At 42.4% G+C, this 18,561-nt stretch overlaps 1 protein-coding gene across 1 annotated transcript in view; it reads right to left on the reverse strand.

Annotated features, from left to right (window-relative positions):
• LOC124605988 (transcriptional regulator ATRX homolog) overlaps positions 1 to 18,561 on the reverse strand; it is a 493,634-nt gene that overhangs the window by 386,194 nt on the left and 88,879 nt on the right. Inside the window, exons 8-9 of the mRNA XM_047137952.1 lie at positions 1,970 to 3,867; positions 1,822 to 1,875 (exon numbers count right to left, since the gene is read on the reverse strand). Coding sequence (XP_046993908.1) covers positions 1,822 to 1,875; positions 1,970 to 3,867 — 1,952 coding nt within the window. The remainder of the gene's footprint in view (positions 1 to 1,821; positions 1,876 to 1,969; positions 3,868 to 18,561) is intronic.

The following is an 18,561-nucleotide window of genomic DNA, read 5'->3' on the forward strand; positions in this document are numbered from 1 at the left end:
TGTTGCGTGTAGTGGACTCCTGACCTATCCAGTGGAACCCGAAACCCCACCACCCTATGGCGCAAGTCGAGGAATCTGCAGCCCACACGGTCGCAGAACCGTCTCAGCCTCTGATTCAGACACTCCACTCGGCTCTGTACCAAGGGTCCGCAGTCAGTCCTGTCGACGATGCTGCAGATGGTGAGCTCTGCTTTCATCCCGCTAGCGAGACTGGCAGTCTTCACCAAATCAGATAGCCGCCGGAAGCCAGAGAGGATTTCCTCCGATCCATAGCGACACACAACATTGGTGCCGACATGAACGACCACCCGCAGATGGGTGCACCCTGTACCCTTCATGGCATCCGGAAGGACCCTTTCCACATCTGGAATGACTCCCCCCGGTATGCACACAGAGTGCACATTGGTTTTCTTCCCCTCTCTTGCTGCCATTTCCCTAAGGGGCCCCATTACGCGCCTGACGTTGGAGCTCCCAACTACCAGTAAGCCCACCCTCTGCAACTGCCCGGATCTTGCAGACTGAGGGGCAACCTCTGGAACAGGACAAGCAGCCATGTCAGGCCGAAGATCAGTATCAGCCTGAGACAGAGCCTGAAACCGGTTCGTCAGACAAACTGGAGAGGCTTTCCGTTCAGCCCTCCGGAATGTCTTTCGCCCCCTGCCACACCTTGAAACGACCTCCCACTCTACCACAGGTGAGGGATCAGCCTCAATGCGGACAGTATCCCGGGCAACCACAGTCGTAGTCCGATCAGGGGATGCGTGGGACGAGCTGGCCGTCCCCGACAAACCCCCATCCGGACCCCCACAGTGATGCCCATTGGCAGCAGCCTCAAGCTGTGTGACCGAAGCCAACACTGCCTGAAGCTGGGAGCGAAGGGATGCCAACTCAGCCTGCATCCGAACACAGCAGTTGCAGTCCCTATCCATGCTAAAAACTGTTTTGCAAAGAACGTCTGAACTAATCTACAGAGAGCGCAAACAAATCGACAAAATTTAAACGGTTATTAAAATACAAGACTGCCTAGTAAATGCAGTAATGCTGCTACTTGCGCACTGCTGACACTGCTCGGCGGCGGAAGGAGACTAAGCGCAATTACACTATTCAGGCACTAAAATGCGATGCTACACTCTCAAATACTATAATACGCCCGAAATTTATGAATTAAACAATGCAAGTACCAAAAACATGCAAAGAAATTAAGAATTAAACTATGTAACAAATGAATGAGCTAGGAGTATACGACTTGCTGCTCAGCTGCTTATCCAACGGCGGCAGGGAGCACACTGACTGTGACCAACCGACACTGGCCGTTCAAAACAAAAACAGTAGACAAATGACTACGCGAATTTACACTATTCAGGTACTAAAACGCGATGCTACAACTCTCAAATACTATAATACGCCCGAAATTTATGAATTAAACAATGCAAGTACCAAAAACACGCAAAGAAATTAAGAATTAAACTATGTAACAAACGAGTGAGCTAGGAGTATACGACTTGCTGCTCAGCTGCTTATCCAACGGCGGCAGGGAGCACACTGACTGTGACCAACCGACACTGGCCGTTCAAAACAAAAACAGTAGACAAACGACTACTGCATCAGATAGTTACATGCTGATGCTTTGGTAGAATTCAATCTATACGTGGTGAACATAAACAGTTTAAAAAGTGACATCAACAGTCATAAATGATATGTCACAAGATTTTAATGGTGACGTTTGAGGAATTCAGGATTGAAAGATCACTGTATCACATTTCTGATTGATTTAATATGTTATTCTTCATGCAGTATATGTTAGTGCAGATTTGTACATACCTTCGTATTTCACGTTCCTCTTCATTATCATCCATAGATTCTGCATCACTTCCGCTAATTGCATTATGAGAAGAAAAATAATATATTAGAAATGTTGAAGAGCAACTGACAAATTTCTAAAAAAGAAAAAAAAAACAGAACTAGTTACCTAATAATGTTCCTGCTTTTATTACTTTTTTCTATATCTGGCCCATTGTCCATATCACAGTTGTTCTCAACATTTGAAAAAGAGGCCAGCCTTTCAAGTTTTACGTAACAGCCACTTCTCAGTTTTTCATCATTAAACTGAGCTAAATATTTCATATCAAACTTTTCTTGTTGACCATATTTATCTATCTTTGCACTATCCAAAGAACTCTCTGAGTCACTATCACTACAAGATGGAAGACCTCGAAGACCATGTTTCTTTTTCTTCAATGTATTTTTATCTGCAGGCACTTTTGAATTACTAGGATGATTCCTCAATGATAATCTTTTGCGCTTCTTTCTTTTTTTCCTTTGTGCTTCTTCATCAGAATGGTTTGTGCTATCACTTTCTGAGTTGTCTTCAGAACTAACCTCTAGTAACTTTTCTTTTGATTTTAATGCAATACTTGAAAATTTATTTTCTTTGTCTGATTCTACAGCATCTACATGAGAATCACGCAGAGGACTACTCTGCAGCTTGCCATCAGTGTTCACAAACATATCAGGGCGACTGATGTTTTCCTCTACCTTAACAAGGATCCTTTCCATTGTGTCAATCAACTCAGTGCTTAACTGTTCCTGGACGTCATAACCCATAGTGTCAATTTTATCACTACTGGTCTTCTCCGTAGTTTGCAATTCTACATCAAACAAATCAGGCTGGCAATTATCTATAGTACTGTCTTCATGGAGTTTCGTGTCAGCCTCTAAATCAAGCATTTCAGTTGACTCATCGGAATTCACACAGCAATCCATATTGTCTTTCTGATGAGGATTTGTGACGGCCTCTAAATCGAGTATTTCAGTAGCCATTTGTGAAATGGCACTTAAATTTTTCTCAAAAAGGTTTCCACGTTCATTTTCAACTGTAATAGCACTCTCATCCTCATATTTACTTTTCTGTTCATCACAGTCTGATTTCTGTGGTGATATTTTGTTGTCATTTGATTGCAAGACAGAATCATTTACAGTTTTTAATGCTGTTTCATCTGACTGACATACTACAGTGTTGTTTTGGTCTTCTTCTGCTTCCATTTTACCTTCTTTGCAAGGTGTGCTTGTACCCAGCAACATGTTTGGCATCAACGGAGAGCACTGTTCTCTATCAGATCCTTCGTGGTCACTGTGGACAGGTTTTGGACTGCCAATTTCCTTTTCTGAAAGTGTAGTTTTAGAGCAAGCTGAAGGTTTATCGACCAATATCTGGCAGTCAGCATTTACATGAAATTTTCTTGTCTTATCCTGAGCATGCTTGTTTCTGTTTTTAATCGCCAAGTCCTTCCTCCACTGACTGTATAAAGTTCTTGTATTAGTTTTAGCTTTCTCAAGATTTTTGACTGAAAGTTCTGCAAGCAGTTGTATTTTTTCTACAGTTTTATCTACATCTAACAGTTCTTTAAAATTTTTCTTATTTACTTTTCTCTTGAGTATTTTCTTTGCCTGATCCGATATTATTTCCCCAGTGCTTACAAAGTCTTTCAGCTGTTCAGCAAGCAATCTACAGATTTCTCTAGTGTTTTCTCTATCTAAGGCATAAGATTCTTGGGAAATGTCATTGTCCTCATCCGAAGATCTTCTCCCTCTTCCCACTTTTATGTTATTTTCGCAATCCGATTTGTCAGGTGTCTTACGTTTTCCTTTGTATTCATGGTTGTCTGTTTCACATATATCCTCACCTTCATTGTCAGATTTGGTACCAGTTTTTTTGTCATTTTCGGGAAATAATGTTCTTTTTTTATTTTCAGAAGAACACAGTAACTTCCTGGATGCTGTGGTACTGTCATCTGATCCTGAATCAATGTCTATAACTTCTGTTGCATCTGTTTTAGTTCTCATATTATGAGGACGTATTGAAGTTTTCTGTAAAAAGAACAATAAATCAAACAAAAGATCAACATGCTTCAGTCAGTTCAAAACACTTAACATGAAATCACATGAAACATCTTTGACTGAGGAGGGGAGGCAGGGACTACAGAGCCCAAATATTCATAGAGTAGCCATTTACTACCTCAAAATTCTAGATAGCAGAAGAGCACAATTATATGTATGCTAGAGGGAAAGGATCATCCAATGCCAAATAATTATGCCTGAATCTAAACATTTCTTGTAGTTATGAAATTTCTTGGAGAAATGAGAGCACCTAGTGCAATGAGTATTGTATCAAAATTCATAAAATCTTGTGCCATTTGAACTACTTAAATAGTGCACAAACTATCAAAGACATAGTTTAACTATTTAGTGAAGCAGCCAAAAGCTTTTATATCCTTAATGGTGTGCTTCTTGGCTACGTTCATTTTATACATAAAATGTAGACGATGACTTATTTGAATAACTGGAAGCCCAACATTAATCAATCAAACTGAGAAATCCTTTTGTGTCTCATTGCAAAATTTTGAAAGTCTCAACTTAAGGAACCCATAAGGGCCAAGTATTGCACATTGAAAGCTAAGGATGTGTAGAATTACATGTAAGATGCATAGGCAACTACAGACTCTTGAGGATGATTTCAGGTGGAACCAATTCACACGGAATAAAGAGAGAGAGAGAGAGAGAGAGAGAGAGAGAGAGAGAGAGAGAGAGAGAGAGAGAGAGAACACTTCAACAACTGATCATCTTAAAAGTGGAATATTGTTACCCAATAAATGTTTAACAATAATTTTTATTGCAACTTTTACTCAATGAATTTTATTAAAAAATTCTCATTTTTCCAATGTTCATCACAGTCTTTGTGTGTGCGTGTGTATGTGTGTGTGTGTGTGTGTGTGTGTGTGTGTGAATTCATATCTAATTTCAATACCTGTGTTTGAATTTTTTGGAAAATTCTGTTATAGTTGCTCTTTTCATAATCATATTTTATCATTTACAAATATTATTTGTCAGATCTGGAACCATTTTAATATAAAATTCTCTATACAGAAGGTGTCATCCAAGTCTTCATTTGCACAACTCTATTGCTATCTATCTATCGCTTGCACCTTTATACCGTGGTTGCGTAGGGGCGGTGTGGTTAGGTACAGATTTGGCAATGTTAATGTTAAGGGGTGGCCAGATGCCCTTGCTGCCACCACCCCGTAAACCCCCCCCCCCCCCCCCCCCCCTCCACGGGACAGAGTTAGTGTACCCCAGCTGTCTGTGTCTAGTGTAATAAATGGAATAGTGCAAATGTGGTAAGATGTCTGCAAGTCTGTAACTGAGGCGGGATGTGGGGACCAGCCCAGTATTCACTTAGGGGGATGTGGGAAACCGCCTAAAAATCACATCCAGGCTGGCCGGCACATCAGCCTGCGTTGTTAATCTGCCAGGCAGATTCGATCTGGGACCAGCGCGCCTACCAGAGTCCAGGAAGCAGTCCATTAGTGCTCTCAGCTAACCTGGTGGGTCCAATTCTTCATCTGCACAACAAAAACTATAACAGTTTTACAGAGTTATGCCTGCTGTAAACGAACCAAATTCCTTTAAACATTAAAGATATAATTGATGTAACACTATATTCGACTGTATAACCTCCGCTATATGGTAAGTAGCAATTATCCTTTTCATAACATTGTTATGTATCATCCCGGATTTTAGACTGTTTAAGAATGCAATAGTGTGTAGCAAGTGTCATTTTTTGTTTTAAATGAATATTGATTACACAATTTTTTTATTTTCATGGGGGCTACTCTTGGAAGAAGGTAGAGCTGGCAGAGGCTGCAAGTAAGATGGGGCTGGACGTTTTAGCTGTTAGTGACATTTGGGTAAGGGGTGAGAAAGAAGAAGAAGTGGGAGAATACAAGGTCTACTTTTCAGGAGTCAAAGCAGGAATAGCACAATGGGGTGTAGGGCTTTACATCAGGAAAGAAATGGAACCCAGCGTAGTTGCAATAAGGTATGTAAACGAACAACTGATGTGGATAGATTTGACAGTGTCTAGCAAGAAAATTAGGATTGTATCAGTATATTCGCATTGTGAAGGGACTGATCAAGATAAGATGGATAGTTTTTATGAGGCACTCAGTGATGTAGTTGTTAGAGTAAAGGACAAGGACAGTGTTCTGCTCATGGGTGATTTTAACGCCAGGATTGGAAATCGAACAGAAGGGTATGAAAAGGTTATGGGTAAATTTGGAGAGGATATGGAGGCCAACAGGAACGGGCAGCAACTCTTGGATTTCTGTGCCAGTATGGGCTTAGTAATCACAAACTCCTTTTTTAAACATAAGAACATTCACCGGTATACTTGGGAAAGCAGGGGAACCAGATCTGTCATTGACTATATAATAACAGATCAGGAATTCAGGAAGGCTGTGAGGGACACACGTGTATTCAGGGGATTCTTTGATGACACTGATCATTATTTAATCTGCAGTGAAATTGGGATTGCGAGGCCGAAAGTGCAGGAGGTCAGGTCCATACGTAGGAGGATAAGAGTGGAGAAACTTCAGGATAAGGAAATCAGGCACAAGTACATAACAGCGATCTCAGAAAGGTACCAGTTAGCTGAATGTAGTCAATTACAGTCATTGGAAAAGGAATGGACAAGGTACAGGGACACAGTACTAGAAGTGGCTAAAGAATGTCTTGGAACAGTAGTGTGTAAAAGTAGGAGGAAGCAAACAGCTTGGTGGAATGACACAGTCAAGGCAGCCTGTAAAAGGAAAAAGAAGGCGTATAAAAAATGGCTACATACTAGAACTCAGGTAGACAGAGAAAGTTATGTTGAAGAAAGAAACAAAGCCAAACAGATAATTGCAGCATCCAAGAAGAAATCTTGGGAAGACTTTGGAAACAGGTTGGAGACATTGGGTCAAGCTGCTGGAAAACCATTCTGGAGTGTAATTAGCAGTCTTCGAAAGGGAGATAAGAAGGAAATGACAAGTATTTTGGACAGGTCAGGAAAACTGCTGGTGAATCCTGTGGATGCCTTGGGCAGATGGAGGGAATATTTTGAAGAGTTGCTCAATGTAGGTGAAAATACGATCAGTAATGTTTCAGATTTCGAGGTAGAATGGGATAGGAATGATGATGGAAATAGGATCACGTTTGAGGAAGTGGAGAAAATGGTCAATAGATTGCAGTGCAATAAAGCAGCTGGGGTGGATGAAATTAAGTCGGAACTCATCAAGTACAGTGGAATGTCAGGTCTTAAATGGCTACACAGGATAATTGAAATGGCCTGGGAGTCGGGGCAGGTTCCATCAGACTGGACAAAAGCAGTAATCACACCAATCTTTAAACATGGAAACAGAAAAGATTGTAACAACTACAGAGGTATCTCTTTAATCAGCGTTGTGGGTAAAATCTTCTCAGGTATTGTTGAAAGGAAAGTGCGAGTATTAGTTGAGGAGCAATTGGATGAAAATCAGTGTGGGTTTAGGCCTCTTAGAGGTTGTCAGGACCAGATCTTTAGCTTACGACAAATAATGGAGAAGTGTTATGAGTGGAACAGGGAATTGTATCTATGCTTTATAGATCTAGAAAAGGCATATGACCGGGTTCCTAGGAGGAAGTTATTGTCTGTTCTACGAGATTATGGAATAGGAGGCAAACTTTTGCAAGCAATTAAAGGTCTTTACATGGATAGTCAGGCAGCAGTTAGAGTTGACGGTAAACTGAGTTCATGGTTCAGAGAAGTTTCAGGGGTAAGACAAGGCTGCAACCTGTCTCCACTGTTGTTCATATTATTTATGGATCATATGTTGAAAACAATAGACTGGCTGGGTGAGATTAAGATATGTGAACACAAAATAAGCAGTCTTGCATATGCGGATGACTTAGTTGTGATGGCAGATTCGATTGAAAGTTTGCAGAGTAATATTTCAGAGCTAGATCAGAAATGTAAGGACTATGGTATGAAGATTAGCATCTCCAAAACGAAAGTAATGTCAGTGGGAAAGAAATATAAACGGATTGAGTGCCAAATAGGAGGAACAAAGTTAGAACAGGTGGACGGTTTCAAGTACTTAGGATGCATATTCTCACAGGATGGCAACATAGTGAAAGAACTGGAAGCGAGGTGTAGCAAGGCTAATGCAGTGAGCGCTCAGCTACGATCTACTCTCTTCTGCAAGAAGGAAGTCAGTACCAAGACTAAGTTACCTGTGCACCGTTCAATCTTTCGACCAACTTTGTTGTATGGGAGCGAAAGCTGGGTGGATTCAGGTTACCTTATCAATAAGGTTGAGGTTACGGATATGAAAGTAGCTAGGATGATTGCAGGTACTAGTAGATGGGAACAATGGCACGAGGGTGTCCACAACGAGGAAATCAAAGAAAAACTGGGAATGAACTCTATAGATGTAGCAGTCAGGGCAAACAGGCTTAGATGGTGGGGTCATGTTACACGCATGGGAGAAGCAAGGTTACCCAAGAGACTCATGGGTTCAGCAGTAGAGGGTAGGAGGAGTCGGGGCAGACCAAGGAGAAGGTACCTGGATTCGGTTAAGAATGATTTTGAAGTAATAGGTTTACATCAGAAGAGGCACCAATGTTAGCACTGAATAGGGGATCATGGAGGAATTTTATAAGGGGGGCTATGCTCCAGACTGAACGCTGAAAGGCATAATCAGTCTTAAATGATGATGATGATGATGATGATGATTCTGTCTGGAAAGCATATGGTAGCAGGTGGCAGCTGTGGTGTATTACTTCACAGCTCTGACTGAAACTGCTTCAACTGGATGCTGTGCATGCACGCAAGCAAACATACACACATGAAGAAAGTTAAGGTTTAATGATGAAGACTTTATAAACAGAGAAAAAGGTCAAACTGAGGAAGGATAGGGAAGGAATTCAGCTGTGTTGTTTCCTAAAGATCCATTCCATCATTACCATTAGGAACCATTTCATTATTTTGATTGATTTAGGGAAACAACAGACAGCCTAAATCTGGATGGCTGGTTGGGATTTTCAACTTGCTCCACCTAAATAAAGATCAAGGAGGCCACCTTCTCGAAGTCTGTGTATATCTACATGACTACTCTGCAATTCACACTTACGTACCTGGCAGAGAGTTCATCAAATCAATATGACACTACTTTTCTACCGTTCCATTCTCTAGTAGTGTGCAGGAAAAATGGTATTAAAATGATCATTTCTTCCTATGTAGGTGGGTATCAACAAAGTACACTCCTGGAAATGGAAAAAAGAACACATTGACACCGGTGTGTCAGACCCACCATACTTGCTCCGGACACTGCTAGAGGGCTGTACAAGCAATGATCACACACACGGCACAGCGGACACACCAGGAACCGCGGTGTTGGCCGTCGAATGGCGCTAGCTGCGCAGCATTTGTGCACCGCCGCCGTCAGTGTCAGCCAGTTTGCCGTGGCATACGGAGCTCCATCGCAGTCTTTAACACTGGTAGCATGCCGCGACAGCGTGGACGTGAACCGTATGTGCAGTTGACGGACTTTGAGCGAGGGCGTATAGTGGGCATGCGGGAGGCCGGGTGGACGTACCGCCAAATTGCTCAACACGTGGGGCGTGAGGTCTCCACAGTACATCGATGTTGTCGCCAGTGGTCGGCGGAAGGTGCACGTGCCCGTCGACCTGGGACCGGACCGCAGCAACGCACGGATGCACGCCAAGACCGTAGGATCCTACGCAGTGCCGTAGGGGACCGCACCGCCACTTCCCAGCAAATTAGGGACACTGTTGCTCCTGGGGTATCGGCGAGGACCATTCGCAACCGTCTCCATGAAGCTGGGCTACGGTCCCGCACACCGTTAGGCCGTCTTCCGCTCACGCCCCAACATCGTGCAGCCCGCCTCCAGTGGTGTCGCGACAGGCGTGAATGGAGGGACGAATGGAGACGTGTCGTCTTCAGCGATGAGAGTCGCTTCTGCCTTGGTGCCAATGATGGTCGTATGCGTGTTTGGCGCCGTGCAGGTGAGCGCCACAATCAGGACTGCATACGACCGAGGCACACAGGGCCAACACCCGGCATCATGGTGTGGGGAGCGATCTCCTACACTGGCCGTACACCACTGGTGATCGTCGAGGGGACACTGAATAGTGCACGGTACATCCAAACCGTCATCGAACCCATCGTTCTACCATTCCTAGACCGGCAAGGGAACTTGCTGTTCCAACAGGACAATGCACGTCCGCATGTATCCCGTGCCACCCAACGTGCTCTAGAAGGTGTAAGTCAACTACCCTGGCCAGCAAGATCTCCGGATCTGTCCCCCATTGAGCATGTTTGGGACTGGATGAAGCGTCGTCTCACACGGTCTGCACGTCCAGCACGAACGCTGGTCCAACTGAGGCGCCAGGTGGAAATGGCATGGCAAGCCGTTCCACAGGACTACATCCAGCATCTCTACGATCGTCTCCATGGGAGAATAGCAGCCTGCATTGCTGCGAAAGGTGGATATACACTGTACTAGTGCCGACATTGTGCATGCTCTGTTGCCTGTGTCTATGTGCCTGTGGTTCTGTCAGTGTGATCATGTGATGTATCTGATCCCAGGAATGTGTCAATAAAGTTTCCCCTTCCTGGGACAATGAATTCACGGTGTTCTTATTTCAATTTCCAGGAGTGTATTTTCACATTCTGAGCAGAACGTTAGAGATTGAAATTTCATGAAAAGACCTTGCAGCAATGAAAAATGTCTTTTCTTTAATAATTGACACAGCAACTCACACATCATATCTGTGACATTTTCTCACCTATTTTGCGATAATACATAAACAGCTGCCTTTCTTAAAAAAATTTTGATGTCCTCCGTCAACCCACTCCTCTAGCAGAGGGTGGACAAGCACAGTCTCTTTAGTAGACCTGTTGAATCTTCCAAGTGTTCTGCCAATAAAACACATTCTTTGGTTTGCCTTGTCCATAACATTATCTACATAATCGTTCCAATTCAACTATCCACAATTGTAGTCCCTAAGTATTTAGTTGAACAGACAACTTTTAGATTTGTGTGACTGATCATGTAACTGAAATTTAAGGGATCCCTTTTAATACTCATGTGGACGACCTCACATATTTCATTATTTAGGGTCTATTGCCACTTTTTGCACCCTACAGGTATATTGTATAAATCATTTAGCAATTGGTTTTGATCTTCTGATGGCTGCACTAAATGGTAAATGACAGCAACAGTTGAAAATAATTTAAGATGGCTGCTCAGACTGTCTCCTAAATTGTTTATATACATTATAAACAACAAATGACCTGTAACACTTCCTTGAATACCCCAGATATCACTTCTGTTTCATGACTTTCTGTCAATTACTATGAACTGTGGTACTTCTCAGAGGAAATCATGAATTCAGTCACACAGCTGGGATGATACTTGAGGTATGCAACTTGATTATTATAAGCCATTTGTAAGGAATGGTATCATAAGTCTTTTGGAAATCTAGAAATATTGAACCAATTTGAAATCCACCTTCAATAGCACTCATTGATCTGTAAAAATAAAGAGCTGGTTGTGGTTCACAATAACGATATTTTCTGAATCTGCGCTGACTGTGTGTTACCGGATTGTTTTCCTTGATGTAAATCATCATGTCTCAACACAGGAAATGTTCCACAACTGGACCACAAAATGACATGAGTGACATGGATCTATAATTCATTGGATTACACCTACTTCCTTTCTTGGGTACTGTGCAACTCTCCAGTGTTTCGGTATGGATTTTTCACTGAGCAAGCAATTGTTCATGACTGTTAAGTACAGAGCTATTACATCAGCATACTCTGAAAGAAATCAAAGTGGTGTGCTGTCTGGACTGGAGGATGCACCTTCTTTAAGTGATTTAAGCTGCTTTGCTACATCAAGGATATCTACTTCTAAGTTACTCACGTTGGCAGCAGTTCCTGATTCAAATTCTGGAATACTTACTTTGTCTTATTTGGTGATGGAATTACGGAAACTGTATTTAGTCACTCTGCTGTAGTGGCACTGTCACTGGTAACATTACCTTCGCCATCGCACATGAAGGTATTGATTGTGACTTGACACTGGTGTACTTCACTTATGACGAGACATTCTCAGGATTTCAAGACAGAGTTAAATTTTGTTTGTTAATCTCTGGGATTTTGTGTTCTCTTAAATTTGGCATACTGGTTTTATTACTTCTGCAACAGTGTTCTGACCTGTTTTGTGTACCATGGTGAGTCAACAATGGACAATCCAGGATGGAATGTAACAATATTATGAAAAGGATAGTTGCTACTCAGCATATAGTGGAGATGATTAATCACAGACAGATACAACAAAAAGACTGGTAAAAAATTGTGCTTTCGGCCATTAAGGCCTTCGTCAGAGATATAACACACACACACACACACACACACACACACACACACACACACACACACACACTCATGCTAACGAAACAGACACACACGACTGTAGTCTCTAGCTGCTGAGGCCACAATGCGAGCAGCTGCGCATGATGGGAGACGCAACCGTATGGTGGGGGTAACATGGAGGCTGGGGTGGGGAGGGGAGGGAGAGGGTTAGCAGGCTAATGCTGGGGGATGGTAAAGTGCTGCTTGTGGGAGCATACAGGGATGAGGTGGGGAGAGAGTAGGGCAGCTAGGTGCAGTTAGGAGGTTAGATGGAGGTGGGGGTAATTATTGGGAAAAGAGGTAAGTAAAAAGACTGTGGGTGTGGTGTTGGAGTAGAGGACTGTGTAGTGCTAGAATGGAAACTGAAGCGCTAGAGGGAAAGGACAAAGAATAATGAAGGTTGAGGACACGAGGGGTATGGGAACATAGGATATATATTGCACGGAGATTTCCCACCTGCACAATTCAAAAAAGCTGGTGTTGGTGGGACGGATCCAGATGGCACAGGCTGTGAAGCAGTCACTGAAATGAAGACTGTCATGTTGGGCAGCATGATCAGTAATGGGGTGGTCCAGTTGTTTCCTGGCTATAGTTTGTCAGTGGCCATTCATGCACGCAGACAGCTTGTTGCTTACCATGCCCACGTAGAATGCAGCACAGTGGTTGCAGCTTAGCTTGTAGTTCACATGGCTGGTTTCACAGGTAGTCCTGCCTTTGATGGGATAGGTGATACTTGTGACCAGACTGGAGTAGATGGTGGTGGGAAGAATTACCTACAAACGAATCCGGATTACGGCTAAGGGCACTAGCATGGCACCATCCTGTGCCTTCTAGAGGAATCCTTCCTAAACATCTAGAATTCCAAACCCCTCACCTGCTTCAGATTCACTGATGACATCTTCATGATCTGGATCGAGGGTGAGCACAACCTACCCACATTCCTCCAGAACATGAACACCTTCTCCCCCATTCGCTTGACCTGGTCCTACTCAACCCAACAAGGCACCTTCCTCAGTGTTGACCTTCACCTCAAAGATGACTACATCAGTAACTCAGTCCACATCAAATCTACAACCAGCAGAAATATCTCTACTTTGTCAGTTGCCACCCATTTCATGCCAACTTCGACAGCTGTCACCCATTCCATGCCAAGAAGTGAAATCATCATACAGCCTAGCCACCCATGGCCGTTGCATCTGCAGTGATGAGCAGTCCCTCTCGAGATACACCGAGGGTCTCACTGAGGCCTTCACAGACCTTAATTACCCTACCAACCTTGCATGAAAACAGATCTCCCATGCCTTTGTCTCCAGTTACCCACAACCTCACAAAGTCCACCTTCAGCTTTCCCCTCGTGACTTAGTATCACCCAGGTCTGTAGCAAGTGAATCACATTCTCTGCCAGGATTTAGACTACCTTTCGTTGTGCACTGAAATGAGGAACGTCCCTCCCACACCTCCCACAGTAGTATTCCGCGGCCCTTCGAACCTACACAATATCCTTGGCCATCCCTACACAGCTCCTGCTCCCAACCTCTTGCCTCATGGCCCATATCCCTGTAATAAATCTAGATGCAAGACCTGTCCCATACATCCTCCCACCACCACCTACTCCAGTCCAGTCACAAGCGTCACCTATCCCATCAAAGGCACCACCTACTCCAATCTGGTCACAAGCATAACCTATCCCAAAAAAGGCAGAACAACCTGTGAAATCAGTCATATGATCTACAAGCTAAGCTAAAACCATTGTGGTGCATTCTATGTGGGCATGACAACTAACTAGCTGTCTGTCCGGATGAATGGCCACCAACAAACTGTGGCCAAAAAACAGCTGGACCACCCCATTGCTGAGCACACTGCCCAACGCGACAGTCTTCATTTCAATGACTGCTTCACAGCCTATACTATCTGGATCCTTCCCACCAACACCAGCTTTTCTGAGTTGCGCAGATGGGAACTGTCCCTGCAATATATTCTACATTCCAGAACACTCCCAGCCTTAATCTTTGTTAGTCTTTATTCTTACCCTCTAGTCCCTTCCCTCTTCCCATACCAGCACTCCGCAGTCTTCCATTCCATCAACACACCCACAATCTTTTTACTTCTCTCTTTTCTACTAGCTGCTCCCCCCACCCCCACCCCAATCTAACCTCCCATCTGCACCTAGCTGCCCTACCCTCTCTCCATCCCATCTCTGTATGTTCCCACAAGCTGCACTTTACCATCCCTTACTCCTAACTTGCTATCCTTTCCCCTCCCCATCCCAGCCTCCTCCCACCCCCACCACCTGGTTGCGTGTCCCATCACGTGCAGCTGCTCGCAGTGTGGCCTCAGCAGCCAGAGAGTGCGCAGTTATATACGTGTGTGTGTGTGTGTGTGTGTGTGTGTGTGTGTGTGTGTGTGTGTGTGCGAGCGCACGCGCTATCTATCTCCGACGAAGGCCCTGTTGGCCAAAAGCTCAGAATGGCACACTGCTTCCTCACAGCATGGTAATGGAGTGATTCACAAGGAGTTTGTTGCTCATGTACAAGAGTGTCACAGGTGACTTTCACGCTGGAGTGCTCTGCTGCTTGAGAGACCGAGTTAACCACGTCTGCTCAGCGGTCAAGGACGATTGGATTCTCCACCATGGCAACGCGCCCGCTTACACGTCGTGCACCGCCGCCGAAGTTTTGGTCAAATTCAACGTGACAACACTGCCGCAGCCACCCTACAGCCCCAACTTGGCTCCAAGTGACTTTTTCCTCTTTCCCCGAATCAAGACAGGCCTAAAAGGGAAGCAATTTGACTCCATTGGTGCCATCCAGCAGTCTTCGACAAAAGCCCTTGACAGCATGACGCCTGAGGCCTTCCCAGAAGGGCTACGAACAGTGGAATACACGCTGGCAGTGCTGTGTTGATGCTGAAGGATCCTATTTTGAAGAATTTTTAGTCCGCTGCACTTAAATGTCCAATAAATTTCTAGTTCTCAGTTAAGTCTTGAAACTTTTTAATCACATCCTGTGTGTTCATGTAAGTTTGCCTTTGAATGCACCTGTTTACTTAATTGAAGCAGCCAACATATTTCTGCTGAGGAACAATTTCCAAACAGGGTTTCATATAAAACTATAGTCTGTACATTATAATTCTTAGTAATCCCATTTCAAAAAATATCTTTGGTTTAGACTCATAAAATGCTTTCGAATTCTCAATCACCGAACAAACCTATGTGGTATCTTACACAACTCTGGCCTTGAATGGTTTGTGTGATCAATTTTCTGAGCTTTTTTCACCTGGATTAAGTTAGGGTATGTCGTCTCAAGTACAGATCAAATTACAGTCATCGTAATGAGCTGATGTCATGGTATGAAAGGGCAAATGAATTTTTAATATCAGGGTGCTAACACTGCTTTTCCACAGCCATCGTGCGATGTCCATGTTGAAGGCTCTTGCTAGGCATTACACACTGGCTGGGGATTACAGCTGAAATCATCAAGGAATGTCCTAACATGGCAAGAAGTGTGTCTATGACCCACACACAGCAAACCATATTTTTATCAAAATATAAGAAAGACAAGGCTGCAAAACTTCATGACTCACATATTTAAGGTGGTAAGATAGCATAAGGACCAACTTTAAGAGCTGCCAGTATTCTGTTTTTGAGCCCACATAAGATGATGACTATGAGAGACTCCAGCACAGCAGAACTCCCTCATGGGCAGCAACACTGTTCTATCTTCTATCCCCTGTTGCTGCAGCTAGGGTGAATACAATCATGAGGTTATGCATCACAGCAATCACATTACTTTGCATTGCGTCTAAACCTATAGCTTGTTGTTTCAAATTAATTTTTGCTGTACATGGATGAAATTTATATTTTCAGATAGCTCAAAGTAATTCAAATGGCTCTGAGCACTATGGGACTTAACATCTGAGGTCATCAGTTCCCTAGAACTTAGAACTACTTAAACCTAACTAACCTAAGGACATCACACACATCCATGCCCAAGGCAGGATTCGAACCTGCAACCGTATCAGCAGCATGATTCCGGACTGAAGCACCTAGAACCGCTTGGCCACAACGGCCGGCTTTTCAGATAGCAATGTTAGTCCAGCCATTCCCAAAATTAAAGGACTGTTGCTTGGTATTACTAGGGATAGGAAAATTTTGAGTAAACGGTAACACAACAAATAATGCAGAACTGGTGAGTTTCACAAAATGTTACAAAATCTGGCACTTTCCTCATTTTCGTAGTAATATGTTTAAGATGTGAGAGTTCATTTTAGTGGGTACTGGTCTCTTCAGTTTAAGTTTCAGCACAGTACTGATAAGCTCAAGTTAGCACTTTTGTAGGCAAAATACAGATAAATCATTACAGATTTACTTTGGTAGTAAAGATTGCATAAATGATGATTAAGCATGTGATACTCTCATATTACAAAAACCAGCTGTTGGAAACTTTTTAATTAACTCCCTAATTGCAATGTACAATAAAATGTTACAAAATGAATTTCTATAAATGCATGTTATAATACCAATTATACAACAGAAACTAAAAATGAAAATTATTGGCACTGCTGCTGCATCAAGAGTTTTTGGTGGGAGAGATTGTTGTACTACATTTGTAGTGAGGCTAGCAGTACAAAATGTGGCAGAGTAAGCAGAGCTGCAAGACATAGTACACATTAATGCCGTCTTCAAATGTTGTGTGTAGATTAAATTGTGAATAAATAGAAGAATTGCTTAATCAGATGTTGAAACTGATTTATGCAGAATAGCAAAAAATCCAGGTAATTAACGAATGCCTATAATCGACAATCATAGAAAACACCATCCAATAATGTAAGTACAATATATATTTCATTTGCATATACTGCAACAAACTTGTTATTTCGAGAAAATTGCTATCTCACTAAAAATCTGTATAAATTCAGTAGTAGACTACAAAGAGGCCGAAAGCATTACAAAAAGAAAAGTTGACCAACGTTCGTATATAAATTTTCCATATGCATGTGGAATTTTTAAGTTTTCAGTTGAATGCATAAATTACCTACCCACAGAAATATTTTTAGAGTGTCAAATATTGGAAATTTGATCAGACATATTGACTGAACATCGTTTGGACTCCTTGTTTGGGGGTGCATGGTCTATCAGTTCACACGAAATCAAAAAGATACTTTTTTGTCAGAGGAAAGTGATGGAGATGTATTTTGAGTTGTCAAAAGTAAATGGAATCTCAACAATAAAAGCAGAAAGTTATTCTATATCTATTGCATGTAAGGAACCAGTTTGATGAAGACTGTTTAAATTCTGTAAACTGTTTAAAATTAATTGAAAATAACCTAATGGTACTGTGGTAATTGGATGGTAGTGATTCATTTGGAGTGCTTGGGCCTGGTGAGAAAATTCGCAAATTTGACCTATCAAATAAATTTAAGAAAAGAGTTAATGAAGTACGTGAAACTATAATATGTTTGCTACTATCAAAAAGTTGCACAGATTTAATCTGACAGTTGATTTAAGTGCGAGACTGGGCCTCAAACCAAGTAGCACTGTTCCTCATTTTCATTGTCTGAACTGTTATCTTTTTTTCATCATCTTTCCTGTTCATCTGTCAAAGTTATTTCTATCTAATAAGTTTCCTTTAATTTATGTCTATGGTCACAAACTTTTTGTTAACAGATTACTGGTTTCGGTCTATAACGACCGTCATCAGATCTGCAGCAAAAATGGGAAAACATAAATACACTCACAGATTGTCTACAGCTTAAAAACAATACATTGACCACAATGAAAAGTACTACTGACAAATATATGCAGTTGTGCGCTTTAAGGATGAAGAGGCATACCTGTTTTATAAAAAACAAAGTCTCAATGTACTGCAGCCATAGCCATAGCACATTTGACTATGCCACTATGGCTGCAGTACATTGAGACTTTGTTTTTTATAAAACAGGTATGCCTCTTCATCCTTAAAGCGCACAACTGCATATATTTGTCAGTAGTACTTTTCATTGTGGTCAATGTATTGTTTTTAAGCTGTAGACAATCTGTGAGTGTATTTATGTTTTCCCATTTTTGCTGCAGATCTGATGATGGTCATTATAGACCGAAAGCGGTTATCTGTTAACAAAAAGTTTGTGACCATAGACGGGTTGTATACATGGGTCACTGCTTTATTCGCGACAATGTCGCAGCTTGTTATTTCTATCCATTCCTTTCATCCTTTGTCTGATTGGTAGTTATGGTAAGGAAATAAATTTTTATCATTTGGAGGTGACCT

This window comes from Schistocerca americana, chromosome 3, assembly GCF_021461395.2.
Source record: "Schistocerca americana isolate TAMUIC-IGC-003095 chromosome 3, iqSchAmer2.1, whole genome shotgun sequence".
In the NCBI taxonomy this organism is placed as follows: domain Eukaryota; kingdom Metazoa; phylum Arthropoda; class Insecta; order Orthoptera; family Acrididae; genus Schistocerca; species Schistocerca americana.